Below are 17095 nucleotides of genomic sequence, written 5' to 3' on the forward strand. Positions count from 1 at the left end.
CTATGCCCTAAATTACACCCCCACTTTTCGGTCAGATTATAGCACAACTAGAGAGATGGAGCACACTGCCCCTGGGAATAGCAGGTAGAGTATCACTTATAAAAATGTCCACTATGGGGAGACTTTTGTACCCCCTGCATACAATCCCACTCCTCTTACACCATAAGGACGTCAAGCTCATTGAAGCAGCGTTCACAAAATTCATTTGGAAATGAAAAAAGCCCAGGATAGCACTAACAAAACTGCAACTCCCTAAAGACATGGGTGGTTTAAATTTACCAAACTTGCGGAGGTACAACCTGTCAGCCTTACTGAGACACGTCCAAGACTGGGTTAAGGGGACGAGTCGGTTTTCGAACACCACACTAGAGGCAGAAATTGCCAAGCCCAACACCAAACCATCTGCATTATATCATATCATCCTAGCCGCAGCTAGAAGAGTTATCTTTCAAGTTTGGATAACTCCACAACATCCCTCTATCTCATTGCTAAAAAAGGAACTAACACAACTTTTCTCGATTGAAAAATTGCACACTTTGCAAGCAATGGACAAAAGGACCAAAAGTTTTTTTAAAGTCTGGAGGAAATACAACCTGGGAACCTTCACACAACCTGAAATTAATCTGCTTATGGGATCTTTCATCTGGACCAAATGGTATCTGCTAGAGCAGATAGGAGGAACTTTAGGAAACCTGGAATTTAAGCCAGGAGAACCTAGTCATACTTCTCCGTTACCAACATAAAGAACAATTGAACTTGCAAACCCATGTCAGTCCTTATTCTTTCCCCAAACCATGAGAAACAGCTGAAAAAGGCAAGTTTCGCAGAATAGCCCAACATGAAGACTTTTTGGTTTCCCTATGTACACCTTTGCTCTATGACATAAGAATGTTATAAATACGCTGCAGCTCGAATAATTCACACCAAAAGAGAAGGGGATGGGGGGGGTTCCCGATTCAGGGGGTTAGGGGGGGGGGGAGGGTTCTTCCCAAAGGGCTTCCAATAACCATAAATGACCATACAGTGGTTGACTCTATGGGCTCGATTCACAAAGCGGTGCTAACCCAGTTAGAGACTTTAGGCGTGATAACCATTGCACCACGCTGGTGAAAAGCCAGTTTAGGTGTGATAAGTTTAGGCGTGATAAGTTTAGGCATGATAAGTTTAGATAAGTTTAGATCGCACGCAAAGTCCCGCACGCAAAGCAGCGCCATTAAACTCTATGCGAAGTGCACCAGACTTTGCTAGCGCAAAACTTTTGATCAGCTGTGTGTTATAAACTGTTCTTAATCACCTTTTTTCGGCACCAGTAACTCATCAGCAAGAGTTGCACACACGACTCATCACAGCAAGCAGGAGATAGACTTTCTCAGGTTTCTTCAATATTCACGTTATTGATTCAGGAAACAGAAATACAGATAGATACAGTTCATCATATCCCAGCCACGCCAATCTTCATGTTGCGTTACAAGCTTCTTGATTACCTTCCTAGTGACTGTAATCAGGTCCTCTTAGATCTATTCTAAGTTACATCTAGACTACCTATGTACAGCATACATTATATCAGATTACATATAGAATGAAAATACTTAGAGGTCCTAGTCAGCATCTAGGTAGCATGAAGTAGGAAGCAGAGCAGGAATCAGAGAGCCCTCTTTCAGCTCGTCCGCTTCTTTAATACCGACTAGGAAAGAGTTAAATGTGACATCACTAAATTATTATACTTTGCACTGCGGTGCTAACCCAGTTGGTGCTTAAACTTATCACGCCTAAACTTATCACACCTAAACTTAACATGCCTAAACTTATCACACCTAAACTGAGTTTAGGCATGATAATGGGCTTTTCACCGGCGTGCTGTTAGCACCGCTTTGTGAATCAGGCCCTATGTATCCAAAATATGCTCGGCTGAGTTCCCTGCGTGGAACGGTTTGTCTCCAGAGAGCCAATTACTGTAGTTTCTCTGTATAAAAATGTTGGGAAATTTGAAATAAAATATGTTTGAAAAAAAAATATATGGCTAGGAAATAATTTAACGAGGCTGAAAAGATAACAGAATCGAATTGGAAATTGCTCGGAAAGTCAAATATCGATCGGACGGAAAATCGACCAAAAAAAACGCATCGTGTGTACCCAGAATTAGATCCTAAGCTTAACCCTTTCCATATTGGACTACTTATCTGTTTTTTGATGCACTTCTAACACAGTCTTAATATGATACTTTAAACTAACCCTAACAAATAAACCTTATCTATCATAATCTTAAAGAGAACCTAAACTGAGAAGAATATGGATTTTTCCTTTTAAAATAATACCAGTAGCCTGACTCTGCTGATCTTGTGCCTTTAATACTTTTAGCCACAGCCCCTGAACAAGCATGCAGAGCAGGTGCTGGATTAGCTGGATGCTTGTTTCAGGTGTATGATTCAGCCACTACTGCAGCCAAAGAGATCAGCAGGACTACCAGGCAACTGGTATTGTTTAAAAGGAAACATTCATATCCCTCTCAGTTTAGGTTACCTTTAAACATGCCAAGATCACTAACACCTTTCTCCTCATTTTACACAAATACACACACACACACCAGTAGGGAAGTTGAGAAAGACATTACTCTTTCATAGACATCCAAATATATAAACCTACAGCTTTAAGGACATCGAAATAATAAGATTCAGATATGGAAGCCTCCATATTCTCTTGTTTCAGCACTCCTTTACAGAGACTATCACACATTTAAGCCTGAATCTATGATCTATTAAGATTGTTATCACAATGAAACATTATTAAATTTGGCACAACAGCTTGTCCTGTGTATTCACAGGTTGCTAGCTTTCCAGGCACGCAACGTAACCCGAGATGCGCTTTAATACTGCCTGAGATGGTTACATTCATATGAGCTGACACATTTAAAATGTGTTGACGAGTCATGCATGAAAGCCAATGAAATGCTTTAACAACAGTTACAAAGAGAAGAATTCTTTCACAAGCACTAAACTCAAGCAGTATAAAGGCATACATGGAATAAGGGCATGTGGAAATTTGGGTGCCAGATATCCCCCAAAAGTAGGATATCAGTAACTATACCAATATTGTACTACCCCTCCTGAACCCTCCCCTATCTATGCCTAACACTAACCACTGTCCAGCTACTCCTAAAAGTGCCCATTATCGTAATATCTCGAATGATCGGCCATACAATTGATTGATTCACGTGCTATTAGTGGTGTGATCGAGTATTATTGATTAGTACATCAATCCAAATTTTGAATGATTGTTTTATAGTCTGATTGGATTGTTTACGATTTTCACCTCTGTTAGTGGGCCTTAACGAACGCAAGGATTAGAGTGAATGGTTGTTCAAGTGGAAACTGGATTGCTAGTGGGTCCCTTAACACCGACCCTCCCCCTGTCTATCCTTAACACTAACCACCCCCAAAGACTAAAGTTCAGCTACAATGTAGCCAAATTCTGGTGCACTACTGCTCCCAGCGAGGGGCTATAGAGCTGCTCCATCAGTGCAGTAGCAGCACAATAATGAAGGCCCCCACTAATTTTTACGGGTGCCTTCTGTGCACAAATTTCCTGTTATAGCTGGAATTCACTGATATAACCATGAGGGGCTATGGCAATGCCCAAACATTGCCACCATCCAAATTTCCTGCTTCTGTATAATGACAGACCAATTGGGTCCTTCCAGCTCAGAAAATACAAGAAACAGTTTTACTGGGACACTTCCAGCTTTACGTTGAGCTGAAGGCTGCAGACAACAATCCAATTACACACGAAGAAAGTTAGTAAAATTTCCATGTTATGTCAAGTGGACAGGAGTTTCAAGGGAATATTTGTCTCTTAAAAGAAATGCATAATATTGCAATAGAATGCCACCTAAAAACAAAGATTGACATTTTGGATTTAACTTTCTGATAAAGATCTGATCTAAACCCCTGGGGTTCTGTACGTGGAATGTCACAGCAACGAAGGATATACTGAATTTAACAATGACAATTTAACAATTGAAATGAGATGAATATGGAGGCTGACATATTTATTTCCTTTTAAACAATGCACATTGTCTGGCTGTCCTGCTGAGCAACTGCAGCTAATACTTTAAGCTACACACTCTGAACAAGCATGCAGACCAAGCTCTGACCCATGTCTGACTGGATAAGCAGTATGCTTGTTTCAGCTGAGTTGGCTTCCAGGTTCCCATTGGTTGGACTGGGTCATAGAGAGGAAGATAATATTCCTCCCCTACATTGAAAACATAAAATGGTCACAATTGGTGGCCAGGGTGTGAAAAGGAATCAGCCCCCGAAGAAGAGCCTAATTCTATTTACAAGTGTCTCTAAGGCCCTGTAGAAGCATAGAGTGCTGTAAATTTAGCATCAATGCAGGAATAGCGCATTATTGGCAATTTTCAGTGTTACAAAACGGACTCTTTATATTACTGTTGCTTAATATACAGTATACATGCCATTAAAAGCATACCTGAAGTGAGAGGGATATGAAGGCTGAAATATTTATTTCATTTTCAACAATGCATGGCTGTCCTGCTAAGTTTCTCTATGTCTCCTTAGTTTTCTCCTAGGTAATATTTTCACACCTTGTCATAAAATGCCTTTTTACCACTTCACCTCCAAGGTTCCCTTAAACACCAGAGCAATAGCGGTCCTTCCATTCATTCGCCTATAACTTTATTACTACTTACCACAACGAAACAATCTATTTGGCCATTATAGTTTTAAAATAATACATGCTACCGTAATTAAAACCCACACATTTTATTTGCCTATAACTTTATTACTACTTACCACAACGAAACAATCTATTTGGCCATTATAGTTTTAAAATAATACATGCTACCGTAATTAAAACCCACACATTTTAGGGGTTTAGATGCTTTTAATGGCAAGCATATTTGATCTACCGGCTAACGATCGGCAGCAGTAACAAGCGTTTGAGCGCACAGGGGAGCAAGCGGCGGGAAGGCAGGAGTATTTACGTCCCTGCAAGGTAAACAGGGACGTAGATACTCGTGCCGGGGGAGGTGAAGTGGTACTTCCAGCAAGCAAGAAAATACTCAAAATAATTTTGACAGTACTTTTTCACCAACGTTTAGGTACTTTTTCAATTGTAATATGTTTAAAAGAGAATATAAAAAAATAGGCAGGAGAACAAGTTAGTTGCATATGGGCCTCTGTCTCTAATACTTTTAGCCATAGGCCCAGAACAAGCATGCAGATCAGAGGTTTCTGACTGAAGTCTGACTAGCTTAGCCACATGTTTGTTTCAGGTGTGTGATTCAACCATTACTGCTTCCAAAAAGATCAACAGGACTGCCAAGCAACTAGTATAGTTTAAAAGGAAACAAATATGGCAGCCACCATATCCCTTTCAGTTCAGGTGTACTTTAAAGTTACCAAAATGTAACTTTCTATTTTAATTTGCAGATGCTATAACCTTCTAATAGTACCGTGTTTCCCCGAAAATAAGACAGTGTCTTATATTCATTTTTGCACCAAAAGATGTGCTAGGGTTTATTTTCAGGGGATGTCTTATATTTCCATGAACACACAAGTTCCTGTGCTGTGTGTCCTCCTGCCTTCTTCACTGTGACACATTTTCCTCTGCTGGATCCACCTCTTGTGTGCCCCTGTGTCCCCCTTGTACCTTTAGTGTCCCCTGGTATCCCCCTCTGTACCTGTGTCCTCTTCTACCCCCTGTCCTCCTGTGTCCTCATGTCTACTTGCCTGCAAGACTATGGGCTCCAGTAATAACACAAGTATCCATATTTGTCCTCCTTACTGCCGCTAGGACTTACTTTCAGGGTACGGCTTATATTTCAAGTATGCTCAAAATTCCTACTAGGGCTTACTTTCAGGGGATGTCTTAATTTTGGGGAAAGAGGGTATTTAAAAATAATAATCAACTCAACCTTGCTTTAAGGTTTTACAATTGCAAACATGTTACAACAATCAGAAATAAGATTTCTGGCATCCCAATGCCACAATCTCAGATTACACAAGAAAAGTGAAAGCGCTTATATAGGGGTGCCTTTATTTTTGCACACCCTAATCCATACATGGTAAACTTTCACCTGCATCAATATCTGGCCCTCAGATTTGGCCTGTAATGGTTTCCCCACTTTGCATTATGTGTGGTCCACTCTACACCACCAGGGTAGCTATATTGGAGGTGAAGACCTAGATCATCATGAAAGCCCTAGAAACCGGGGAATGGTTTAGGGTTGCAAAAGGAGACCCCTAGAAACCAGGGAGCTGATTAAGGGTAAGGGGGGGACCCCTAGACACTAGGGAACTGTATGGAGAGAAAGTGGGGCCACAAGGTAACTGTATAGGGGAGAAAGGAGGTATTAAACACCAGAAAACTGTATAAGGGAGGGAGGAGGGTTATTAGTTACCAGGGAACTGTATAGGGGTAGGAGGTGGCCACAAGACATTAGAGAACTGTATGGGGAGGGAAGGGGGACCACTAGACACCAGGGAACTGTATAGGGGAGAGAGTGGGGCATTCAACACCATGCAAATGTATCGGTGAGAGAGGAGGGGCCATTAGACACCAGGGTACTTTATAGGGGAGGGAGATGGCCACTAGACATTGAGGTTGGCTCACGACTTGGTCCCAGTGTTCAATTTTGGCCCAGTTTGTATTTGAGTTTGACACCCCTATCCTAATCCCTCATGCTCACTGCTTTCTGCCAACACATAACTGTTTTGCATGGTCTTCTGCAGAGTATGGAAGGTATGTCTACAATTCAGTTTGTAAAATATTTGCTGCAAATTAAACTGATCAGAATTATTTAGTTAGTGGAGGTAGATTTTTATGAACAAAAACAACTATGTGGTTATGGTATAGAACTTTAGACCTATAAACGTTTAATACAAGAATAAAGAGAAATAATAACTTACGGCTTGATACGCAGTATGCCAGTCTGCAGTTGATCTTTCGGTATAATTGTTTATTAAGAGGCCAAATAAAAAGAGTAAAAAGTTGAATAAAATTAATGATAAGTCCAGTTCCAATGAAAACATAGCTGATAAAAAGATGACAGAGGAATTGAGATTTCAGAAAGGCAGCAATGTTCATCTTTCAGCAGGAGTGGATGACCAATGTTTACCAAAAACATTCAAATACGGTAGTCTGGAGAAGACCTGTAGGAAAAACATATGAAGATATAATAATCATCAGATAACAGATGGATAGACATAACAGGAGGTATCAAAAGGGTTTGTCCAATTAAATTTTTTCAGTTGTGGATGAATGATTCAGATTTTGCACATTTTATTGTGCGTTTTGTGATTTCATATGATGGGGACTTCGCTTTTCAAATGCAAGAGAGTCGCGGTATAATAACTGCATCGCTCTGAACAAATGCACGACATCACTGGAAAGTGCTAGGTACGTGCAATTTTAAACAAGTGTGGTCCCAGCCTTAATGTTGCATCTCCCACTGAACACTTATTTCTGCTGGGGACTGCAAAGATGAGATCTCAGGACCATTTACCCCCATTCATCACAAAGTTATAACAAACCTGGCACAACAACCTGGAATAACTGCAAGAACTCCACATAACAGGTAAACAGTTACTTCCAGTCATTTTCAGAAATGAAAGGAACAACCAATCCCACATATACACAGCTAGTTCCTGGTAACATATCTGATACCTTGTAGCAGTCTCAGCTTATTTGGTAAAGGTAGTGAGATGTATATTATGTGCCAGTGCAGCGTCAGTGCCTGGTTGTTGTGCTGAACCGTACACCTTAAGAGCGCTTTCATACTACAATGTGCATTTATAATTACACATGCTGTTTTCTCCATGCACCAGGTGTGTTTTCAGGAGACAGGTTTTTAATTGTATGTTATGCCAGACTGTAGTTTTTCTTTATTTCAGAAACAATATTGAGACTGTAAGGGGTGGGGTACACCAAACTCTTTAGAGAATATTACAGACTACAGCTCCAGAAGTCTCCAGCAGAAAGTAACCAGGCACTTCAAAAGCTTAGTTACAGTTCAGGTACATTTTTAAAAATGTAATTGTAACGCTGGCTGATGCAGGCTATGAAGTGTACACTGAATATACGATAATCTAAGTCAGATCGTCAACTGAGGTAATACACGTGAAGTCAGAGATATGCGGTACACAGGGACTGAGGCAGAGCAAGGTCAATAACAGGCTAGGACAGGCAGGGGCAAGCTCCAGCTGTTAAGGAACTACAAATCCCACAATGCATTTGCCTTTATGAGTCATGACTGTGGATGTCAGACTCCTGCAATGCATTGTGGGACTTGTAGTTCCTCAACAGCTGGAGGGCCAAGTTTGCCCATGCCTGGGCTAGCATCATACACTGGTAATCAGATGGCTAAAGTACAGTAGGCTAAGACAGGTGCGAAAACGTTATACAGGCGGAGTCATATACATAGGTCAGATGGCTGAGGTACAGTTAAGGATTAGGCAGAGACAGGGTCGTTAGGCTAGCCGAGGTCAATATCGAGTATTAGATGACAGTAGTATGAGACTTTAATCAAAGTGTAGGGCTTTCCGGGTCATACACAGAGAACAATTACAATAATACAATATACAATACTAACTAAGGATAGATATATATCGCAAACACTGCATATATATCTATCTCAGCAGAACTTTAACTAGATTGAGTACCTAAGCAAGGTCCAGCGCTCAGTGACCTGATAGCTATAACGGACAGCGAGTAACTGAATGCCCAGGGCTTACCGTATTTTCCGCCGTATAAGACGCTCCGGAATATAAGACGCATCCAAGTTTAGAGGGCAAGAACCAGGGGAAAAAAAAATACTAAACCTGGTGCGTCCATATTCCAGGAGCGTCTTGTACATGTTGTGTGTTCCTGTGTAGCTAATGTCTCCTGCTGTGTGCCCCATCTGTCCTGCTGTATGCCCCATGTCTTCCTCCTCTGTCCTGTGTGCCCCCTCTCCCCATGTGTACATGTCTGCTTGTCTCCCCCATGTGTACCCTGTTTGCCTGTCTCCCCATGTGTCCTGTTTCCCCCAAGTGTCCTGACTGCCCCTTCTCCCCATGTGTACCTGTCTCCCCCATGTGTACCCTTTCTGCTTGTCTCCCCATGTGTCCTGTCTCCCACATGTGTCCTGACTGCCCCTTCTCCCCATGTGTCCTCCTGTGTCCGTCTCCCCATGTGTCCTGTCTCCTACATGTGTCCTGTGTCCCTTCTCCCCATGTGTGCCTGTCTCCCCATGTGCCCTGTCTCCCACATGTGTCCTGACTGCCCCTTCTCCCCATGTGTCTTCCTGTGTCAGTCTCCTCATGTGCCCTGTCTCCCCCTTCTCCCCATGTGCCCTCTGTGTCCCTTTGCCCATCAATCCTGTTTCCCCCATGTGTCCTGTGCCTGGCTCCCCTGCGTGCTTACGTTCTCCCCCTCCAATTTTCTCCTGCCCCCTCCATGTGTGTGTCTCCACGCCCCCCCCCCCCCACGTGTCTCCGATATGCCCGTTCGTTGTAAATCCGTCCCCCCTCCGGCTACTCCATGTGTTTCCTCTACTGCGCGTCTTGCACTGATTGCGTCATCAGTAGCCGCGCAGTAGAGGAAACACATGGAGTAGCCGGGTGTCTGCAGTCTTCACGGCAGCATGTATCGGGTAAGCGCTGCCGCTGCAGACCCAGAGGGAGGAAGGATGTACAACGAACGGGCATATCGGAGAAACGCGTGCAGGGGGGAGACGCACACATTAGGGCAGGAGGAAATTGAAGGGGGAGAACATAAGCATGCAGGGGAGCCAGGCACAGTGAGCGTACACACAGGCAGGAAATCCCTAGTGGCGTCGGGTCATATCGGCAGGCGTTCGCAAGTTGGGGATTCCCTGCCTTTGTCGTATAAGATGCAGGGACTTTTTCTCCCCATTTTTTGGGGAGAAAAAGTGCATCTTATACGGCGGAAAATACGATATATAGCAGAAATAGAGCACAGACCAAGCCCCCAGGAAAATCAGACCAATCAGCAACATCCCTGCAACAAGTGTCAGCTGACCACAGGAATCAGCTGACACACCTCAGACACGCCTCCTTAACCTATAAAGGCAGCTCTGAGTTGTGCGCGTCCTTCTAAAGAGACTACGCTGACCCACATCTACAGGGGAGCTGGGGATGCGAACATGCTCATTCACGTCTATAGGGGAGCCGGGGACGCAACCGAACAAAGAGGAAGCTTCCTCCAGCTGCTCCACGCTATCAGAACAGCCACCAGAGACCACACCAGATAAGTTTGTTACAGTAATAGAATACTTTTTTATGGATACAAAAATCTGAATAAAATGGCAAAATGGCTACTGCACAAATCCACAGATGATACCCTCCTCACCAACCTGTTGGGGTACTTTAAAAAAAAATCTTGTATACAGAAAAGTGAACCCTAGGAGACTACGAAGTATTAATAAGACATTAGACTCTGGACCTAAGCTTAAAGAGTACCCGAGGCAACATTTGAAATGATGAGATAAACATGTGTATGCACACTACAGTGCACAACATATTAAAACAGCAGGGAAAGCCATACTATCCCAGGGGAAAAAAAACACAGCGGTATATTGTATAAGTAGACAAATACTTGTTCTACTTACATAAGATATGTACACATTTTGATTTCAGTGAATTCTATATAGTAAATAAAGAGAAAACTGTTCCAGGCATTTTCGATTTTTGCCAATCCTGATGTCATTTCCTCCCTTACTTTTTTTCACCTTGAAACAGCACTGCTATATCTAGCTTGCTTTGTAAACACATGAAAGCACAGTATAGATCATATTTCAGAAGCTCACTGAACTGCCCTCAGCCAATCACTGAGGAGCAGGAATGTGGGAAGGGAGAGGACAAGCTTCCTTCTCATTGGCAATGTACCAAATAGAGCCAGGTTGATTGAGATAAGATTTATTACAGCAGAAACATTTCTGATTAGATTGGCATGCTTGCAATGCAAGATTAGGTTGCCAGCTGCATAAAAAACACAGAGCAGTGGGTAAACGAAATTTGAATTTGTGGCTGACAATCCCACTTTAACAACCAGGTTATTTTACTTGTTTTATTTTGCTGTCTGAAAGAGTTATCATTTTTTTTCGGAAGAAAAGATGCTCTGGAATATAAGATGCACCTAGGTTTAGAGAGGAAAAACTAGGGGGAAAAAACATATACTAAACCTGGTGGGCCTATGTTCCAAGAGTGTCTTGTAAATGTTCTCCCCCAATCATTGCCCTCCTGTTCTCCCCTAATAATTGCCCTCCCCAACTTACGATCGCCCACAATGGCGGGCGATCATAAGTTAGGGACTCCCTGTCAGGGCCTGGCCAAGGCATAGGCTTGAGAGGCTCCAGCCTCAGGGCGCAGTGTAGGAGGGGGCGCAGAATTCATTCAGCTGTCATTCCTAATTGTGTTTGAAGCAGAAAGAAACAAGAAAAGGGGATACTTGGCAGTGACTGCAAGCCAGATAACTAGATATTAAGGGGTTGGGGAGGTTGCGGGCCCTGTGGCCCTCTTAGTCTAATAGCAATCCGTGTTTGATGGCTCGGGTGGAAGGGATGGAGGGGCGCACTTTGGTGTATCAGCCTTGGGTGCTGGAGGACCTTGTCCCGGCTCTGCTCCCTGTCTTTGGAATATAAGATGCAGGGACTTTTTCTCCTAATTTTTTGGGTGCGTCTTATAGTCCGAAAAATAGTAATTTCTGGGCATGGATGTGACAGCTTCTGTCTTTTCTGTACCTATAGGGAATGTAGTAAACCACATTGATAAGCACATTACAGCCATAAAAGTTTTCCTGGCAGAACTTCTGAGAGCAGAGGGAGATAAAAAAAAAGGTAAACAGTTAATGTATTTTAACTCTGGGACACTCAATAGACTGCCACTGAGCAGAGGCAACAAAACATTCAATCGACTTTGTAAATGATTAAATATAAAATAAAACCATGGGGTATCTAAAAAAAAAAAAAAAAAAAAAGTCATTTTTAGGAGTAGGAGGATAAATACGATTATTTACCTCATCAGTTTATTTTCACCTCAGGTTCACTTTAAGTAGCCATCTAAGTAATGGATCTTCATACTTTGATTCTACTAGAATCCGGTCTAAGCACAGTACTGAAGCAAGTGGGAACAAGTTCTCTCAAAACTGACAAATAACCTCTCATTTTATACCATCTCAAATTCTAATATCTCATAATAAGTCAGACAGTATAACAAAGGCACCTTATACTGCACAGTGGGAACTACTGTGAAGGTCGCCCTCAGAGGGATGAGTTCACAAATACAAACAGGACCTGGCAGGTAGGTGGGAAATAGCTTCAAAAACATACAATACTTCACTGTGCACATTGTCATTAAATGAACCAGGAGAACAGGTTACAAGCTGCAGCAGACTACACAACCTCTCAGATTACATAGCTAGGATTAGTACTGTAAATTGAATATCCAATACAGTCATGCGTTGGTTGTCCAGACTGCAAGGACTACAACAGACTGAATACTAAAATCATATCTGATTTAAACAAATAGAGGGCCTCTCAGTTAGAAAACAGCATCACTGCTTAAAAACAAAACAAAAACATTTTAATTACCCATTCTAAAAATAACTCACAAGTATTGATGAGATGTGAAATTCAAATAAGCAGTATGAGTATCTGTTGCGGCAAAATCAAATGGGCACCAGGTGGTGCACTTGTAATTGGTAATTTCAATTACTGATATTTTACTATACACTCACCTGCCACCCATTCTCACATGAACCCTCCCCACCTAGTGCCAAAACACTAAGCCCCCCACACACACCTAATGCCTAATACTAACCTACCCTCCTAGTGCCTAACACTGGCCGCCCTCTCCTATTGTCTAACACTAACCCAGCACCCAGACTACCGCTATTTGCAACCATTGGTCTGTGCAATAGACAATCAGCTACTCCAATAGTTCCATTTGTAGTTGTGAATTGGCTAATACTACCGCACCAGGTGCCCAATTCATCACCCAGGTGCCAGATTACCGATAATTAGCACAGGCGTCTCTTGGGCACCTACCGAGCCCCAAGCCTGATCTGAGTTTTTCTTGCTATACCTGAGGTTATTATATAGTTACCCTACCCTAAAATGCAAAACTGTAGTGCAGGTGTGGCAACCTCAAAAACAAAAACCAGGGATAAACTGAAAACCAATACTATATAGTGTAGTATTGTGGGGCATTGGGAAGCCTCCCTGTGGCGCTCCTGGATAGTGCTAATGCAGCATAAACTAATTCCCGCAGGGCAACCGCTTTGCGGTATTGGTTTTAACCCTGCAAACTTTGGCAAGCAAAAGCAAATACATATTTGCATGAGCTATGTCTCGTGAATAGCCAATTAGGCCAAATTTGCAAAGCCAGAATTGTCAGGTGTTACTTGGTTTGATGCACACATAAATTCTCTATAAAGTGTAATATAGTGTAGTATGTCAGAATCGAGTGGAGATCATGTACTTACAGTAATGAGCTAGAACTAAGGCAATCACAGTGTAGGCTTATAGGGAGACTGACCCAGCATCACCTGGGCCTGTACAGCAGGTTTGTAGAACATGTGAGTTAGAGTACAGCGAGTGTGTCAGCGTGTATGGGTAAGTGTACAGCATATTTGTAGAGCATGTGAGTAAGTGTACAGTGAGTGTGTTAGCGTGTATGGGTAAGTGTACAGCAGGTTTGTAGAACATGTGAGTTAGTGAACAGTGACTATGTAAGTGTGTGTGGGGAAGTGTGCAGCAGGTTTTGTAGAACACTTTTTTCTTTTGGCCCTTCATTCTCTGTTCCTGAGATTACTAAGCTTTATGATGAAGCCACAGCGATTCCAGGGACTGGGAAGGAGGGAGAGTCCCAATGCAAGTACAGATAACAGTACAAAAGCTTCAAATGCCATTTCACATTATACTAAACTAGAAGGTATTTATTTTACACTCAGCTTGCACTCAATCCCCCAGACAGTAAAAAAAAAATGAGCAGCTCTGCATCTAGGGTGCTTTCAGTGAAAGTGAAGTGGACCCATATCTATTCCACATAGTCCTTTAAAGGGACACTTAAGTCAAACAAAAAAAATTAGTTTTACTCACCTAGGGCTTCCATTAGCCCCCTGCAGCTGTCCGGTGCCCTCGCCGTCTCCCTCCGATCCTCCTGGCCCCGCCAGCAGCCACTTCCTGTTTCGGTGACAGGAGCTGACAGGCTGGGGACGCGAGTGATTCTTCGCGTTCCCAGACACATTAGCACCCTCTATGCTGCTATATGGTATATGATATATGCTATAGCAGCATAGATGGCGCTATTGTGGCCAGGAACGCGAAGAATCACTCGCGTCCCCAGCCTGTCAGCTCCTGTCACCGAAACAGGAAGTGCCTGCCGGCGGGGCCAGGAGGATCGGAGGGAGATGGCGAGGGCACCGGACAGCTGCAGTGGGCTATTGGAAGCCCCAGGTGAGAAAAACTCTTTTTTTTTGTTTGACTTAGGTGTCCATTTAAACCCTGTCCACAGAGTTACATTTCATAAATCAATTAAATGTGCAGTTTTCTCATGCATCCAAAAAAGGACAATAATTTATAGATACACTGCCTTGTCTAAAATAGTAACGTGCTTCACTAGGCAACCTTTTTATAGAATGAAAAACTATGAATTTGTGGTTGGACAAATATAATGGCCAATAAATGATCATGCTTTCTAATATAATCTCTACTTGCCATTTGAAAATGGCTTTATTATTGTCTCATATGTAGACCGATAGAGCCATCTGAATCTAATACCTGGAAGGAAATCATAAAAGGTATCATTATAAGGAAAGTGTAATGGTTTCTCTACTGATATGCGGAGTTAGAATTCCATTTCTTCAAAGTAATAAGAGTATCTGAAATAAAATAAAACAGCACAGTACATGAAAAGGGCATGATGCAAGAACCTCTGCTAAATTTGCTGTGCTTAGGTGGTACAGGGTAATATTACCAGTGCCAACACTAGAAGAGTACGGCGCATTGCACCATTAGTGCGACCCACAGTACATGGGTAATGAAAGCACTGCTGTGGTAACGTGCGTTATGTAAGTAATAGAACACCTTGGCAACACTCCACGTTACCCATGCATCGCGGGTCTCACTAATTGCTCAATGTGCAGTACTCTGCTGGAATTAGTACTGGTAATATTGTTATGCACTGCCTGTGCATGACAAATTTACCAGCTGTCTGTGCATCAGACCCGATATTAGTTAACTAACATTTATAAATATATTTTGTGCTGCTGGGTCAGTCTCCCTATAAGCAAAATAGATACTTTTTGCCCATTTTACAGCTTGGATAACTGGTATGTCGACAGATGCTATGCTAATAGGATCCGTTCACATATGACATTTTGCAATGGAACATAAAGTCTCTACCTGTGTGATTTTTCTGAACAAGTGTGGGCATTTCACATAAGGCTTTTGGTAGAAATGCATCCACTCTGCACTCCTGGACCACAGGAGCAGATACTACACTGTCTGCTCTGGCTAGCCATGGGAGATGTGTTACAAGCATGGACGGAGTCTTAAGAGGCCCATACACCTAACTATTTTCCCATCGATATACAGCAGATTCGATCACTGTGATCGAATCTGCTGTGAAATCGTTGCGCAAACGTTGACCGAAAGATCGATTTCCGACCAAAATCTATCGTTCCCGTCGTCCCTGTCCATGCGGTAAATTTCGCTCGATCGCTGGCGGGTCGGGAGTGCGTCAATAGCGCGTTTGAATGTCCGACGACCGACGCATTACAGCGGCAATACATTACCTGTTCCGTCGGCGCATGTCCCCGCTGTCACCGATGCTCCTTCTCGGCTGGGTTCCGAGTCCGACGGGCTTCACTTCTTCCTGTCCTGGCAGGAAGTTTAAACAGTAGAGCGCCCTCTACTGTTTAAACTTCCCCGGACAGGAAGTGAAGCTGGAGCCCTGGAGCCGAGCGCAAGAAGACAGTGGAGATTGGGGGACCCACGCCGGCCGGATCAGGTAATGTATCCAGGGGGTGTGGGGAAGGCAGCGGCAACTTCACAGATGGTGAATCAATTTCATGCTAAAATCAATTCACAATCTGTTTGCAGTAAAGGCAGCCCGTATGGATGCCTCTCTGATCAGATTTGATCAGAGTGGGATCTATCTGTTGGTCAATCTGATGGCAAATCGACCAGTGTATGGCCAGCACTGCTCAGTTCAGCCTTTGAAAGGTGTTGATTATGAGTTAATTCACTTTGAACTAAATGGCATAGTAGATGGTGTTGCATGCAGGGCTCCAGTGGGACGCCATCAATCTATGAATAGGGTGGATTATATTGATGTTTGGTAGATTGTTGGTTGTTAATAGTAGGTTGGTTTCAAAATTATGGGGTTGATCCTGACTTAATATACAACATCTGAGTAATTACCAAAGAACAATATATGCTTTCTGGATGTACTGTATATACTCGACTATAAGTCTAGAAATTCAGGTCTGACTCACAAAATAAAAGCATAGGGGTCGACTTATACATGAGTCACTAGGAACACTGAGCACACTGAGTAGTGTATGTACTACTAGTGACATTCCCATTTGCAGCAATTTACCCAGACGTAAGCGGCCAGTCTGAGCAAGCACAGTGTGCTCTCGCTGTCGGAGAATAGTACTGCGCAGGTAACTGGTCGAAGTTACAGGACCCCGATACAGTAGGCGGAGAAGACTTAGGACGGCGGCGTGGGAGTGATCCGTGGGGTTGGGGCTGGAGGAAGCCCCAGGTATGTATAAAACTTTTAATATTTTTTATCTCTGGTTTTCATTAAGGGCCTGGAGGAGTTATTGGCTGCACTTAAAGCGGAACTGTAAAGTCCCTGTAAAACAAACAGTTTCACTTACCTGGGGCTTCCCCAAGCCCACAGCAGCTGTCCTGTCCTGCTACTTTCGTTAACCCCGTCGACAGCAACAGCACCTGCGCGCCCCGGGCTATGTAAAGCTTTCTTCGCGTTATCGCCAGCTATAGCGTCCTGCACTATTAGCGCAGGATGCTATTGCGGGCTGGAACGCGAAGAAAGCTTTGCATAGC

General features: G+C 43.1%; 1 protein-coding gene across 5 annotated transcripts in view; it reads right to left on the bottom strand.

The window, feature by feature from the left end:
• The window catches only part of AGPAT4 (1-acylglycerol-3-phosphate O-acyltransferase 4), a 261101-nt gene that overhangs the window by 83414 nt on the left and 160592 nt on the right, over window positions 1-17095 (bottom strand). For all 5 annotated transcript variants that reach the window (XM_068231746.1, XM_068231747.1, XM_068231744.1 and 2 more), the window contains one exon: window positions 6930-7172. In XM_068231746.1, the coding sequence (XP_068087847.1) occupies window positions 6930-7107 (178 nt within the window). In that variant the 5' untranslated portion in view covers window positions 7108-7172. The remainder of the gene's footprint in view (window positions 1-6929; window positions 7173-17095) is intronic.

This window comes from Hyperolius riggenbachi, chromosome 4, assembly GCF_040937935.1.
Source record: "Hyperolius riggenbachi isolate aHypRig1 chromosome 4, aHypRig1.pri, whole genome shotgun sequence".
Taxonomy (NCBI): domain Eukaryota; kingdom Metazoa; phylum Chordata; class Amphibia; order Anura; family Hyperoliidae; genus Hyperolius; species Hyperolius riggenbachi.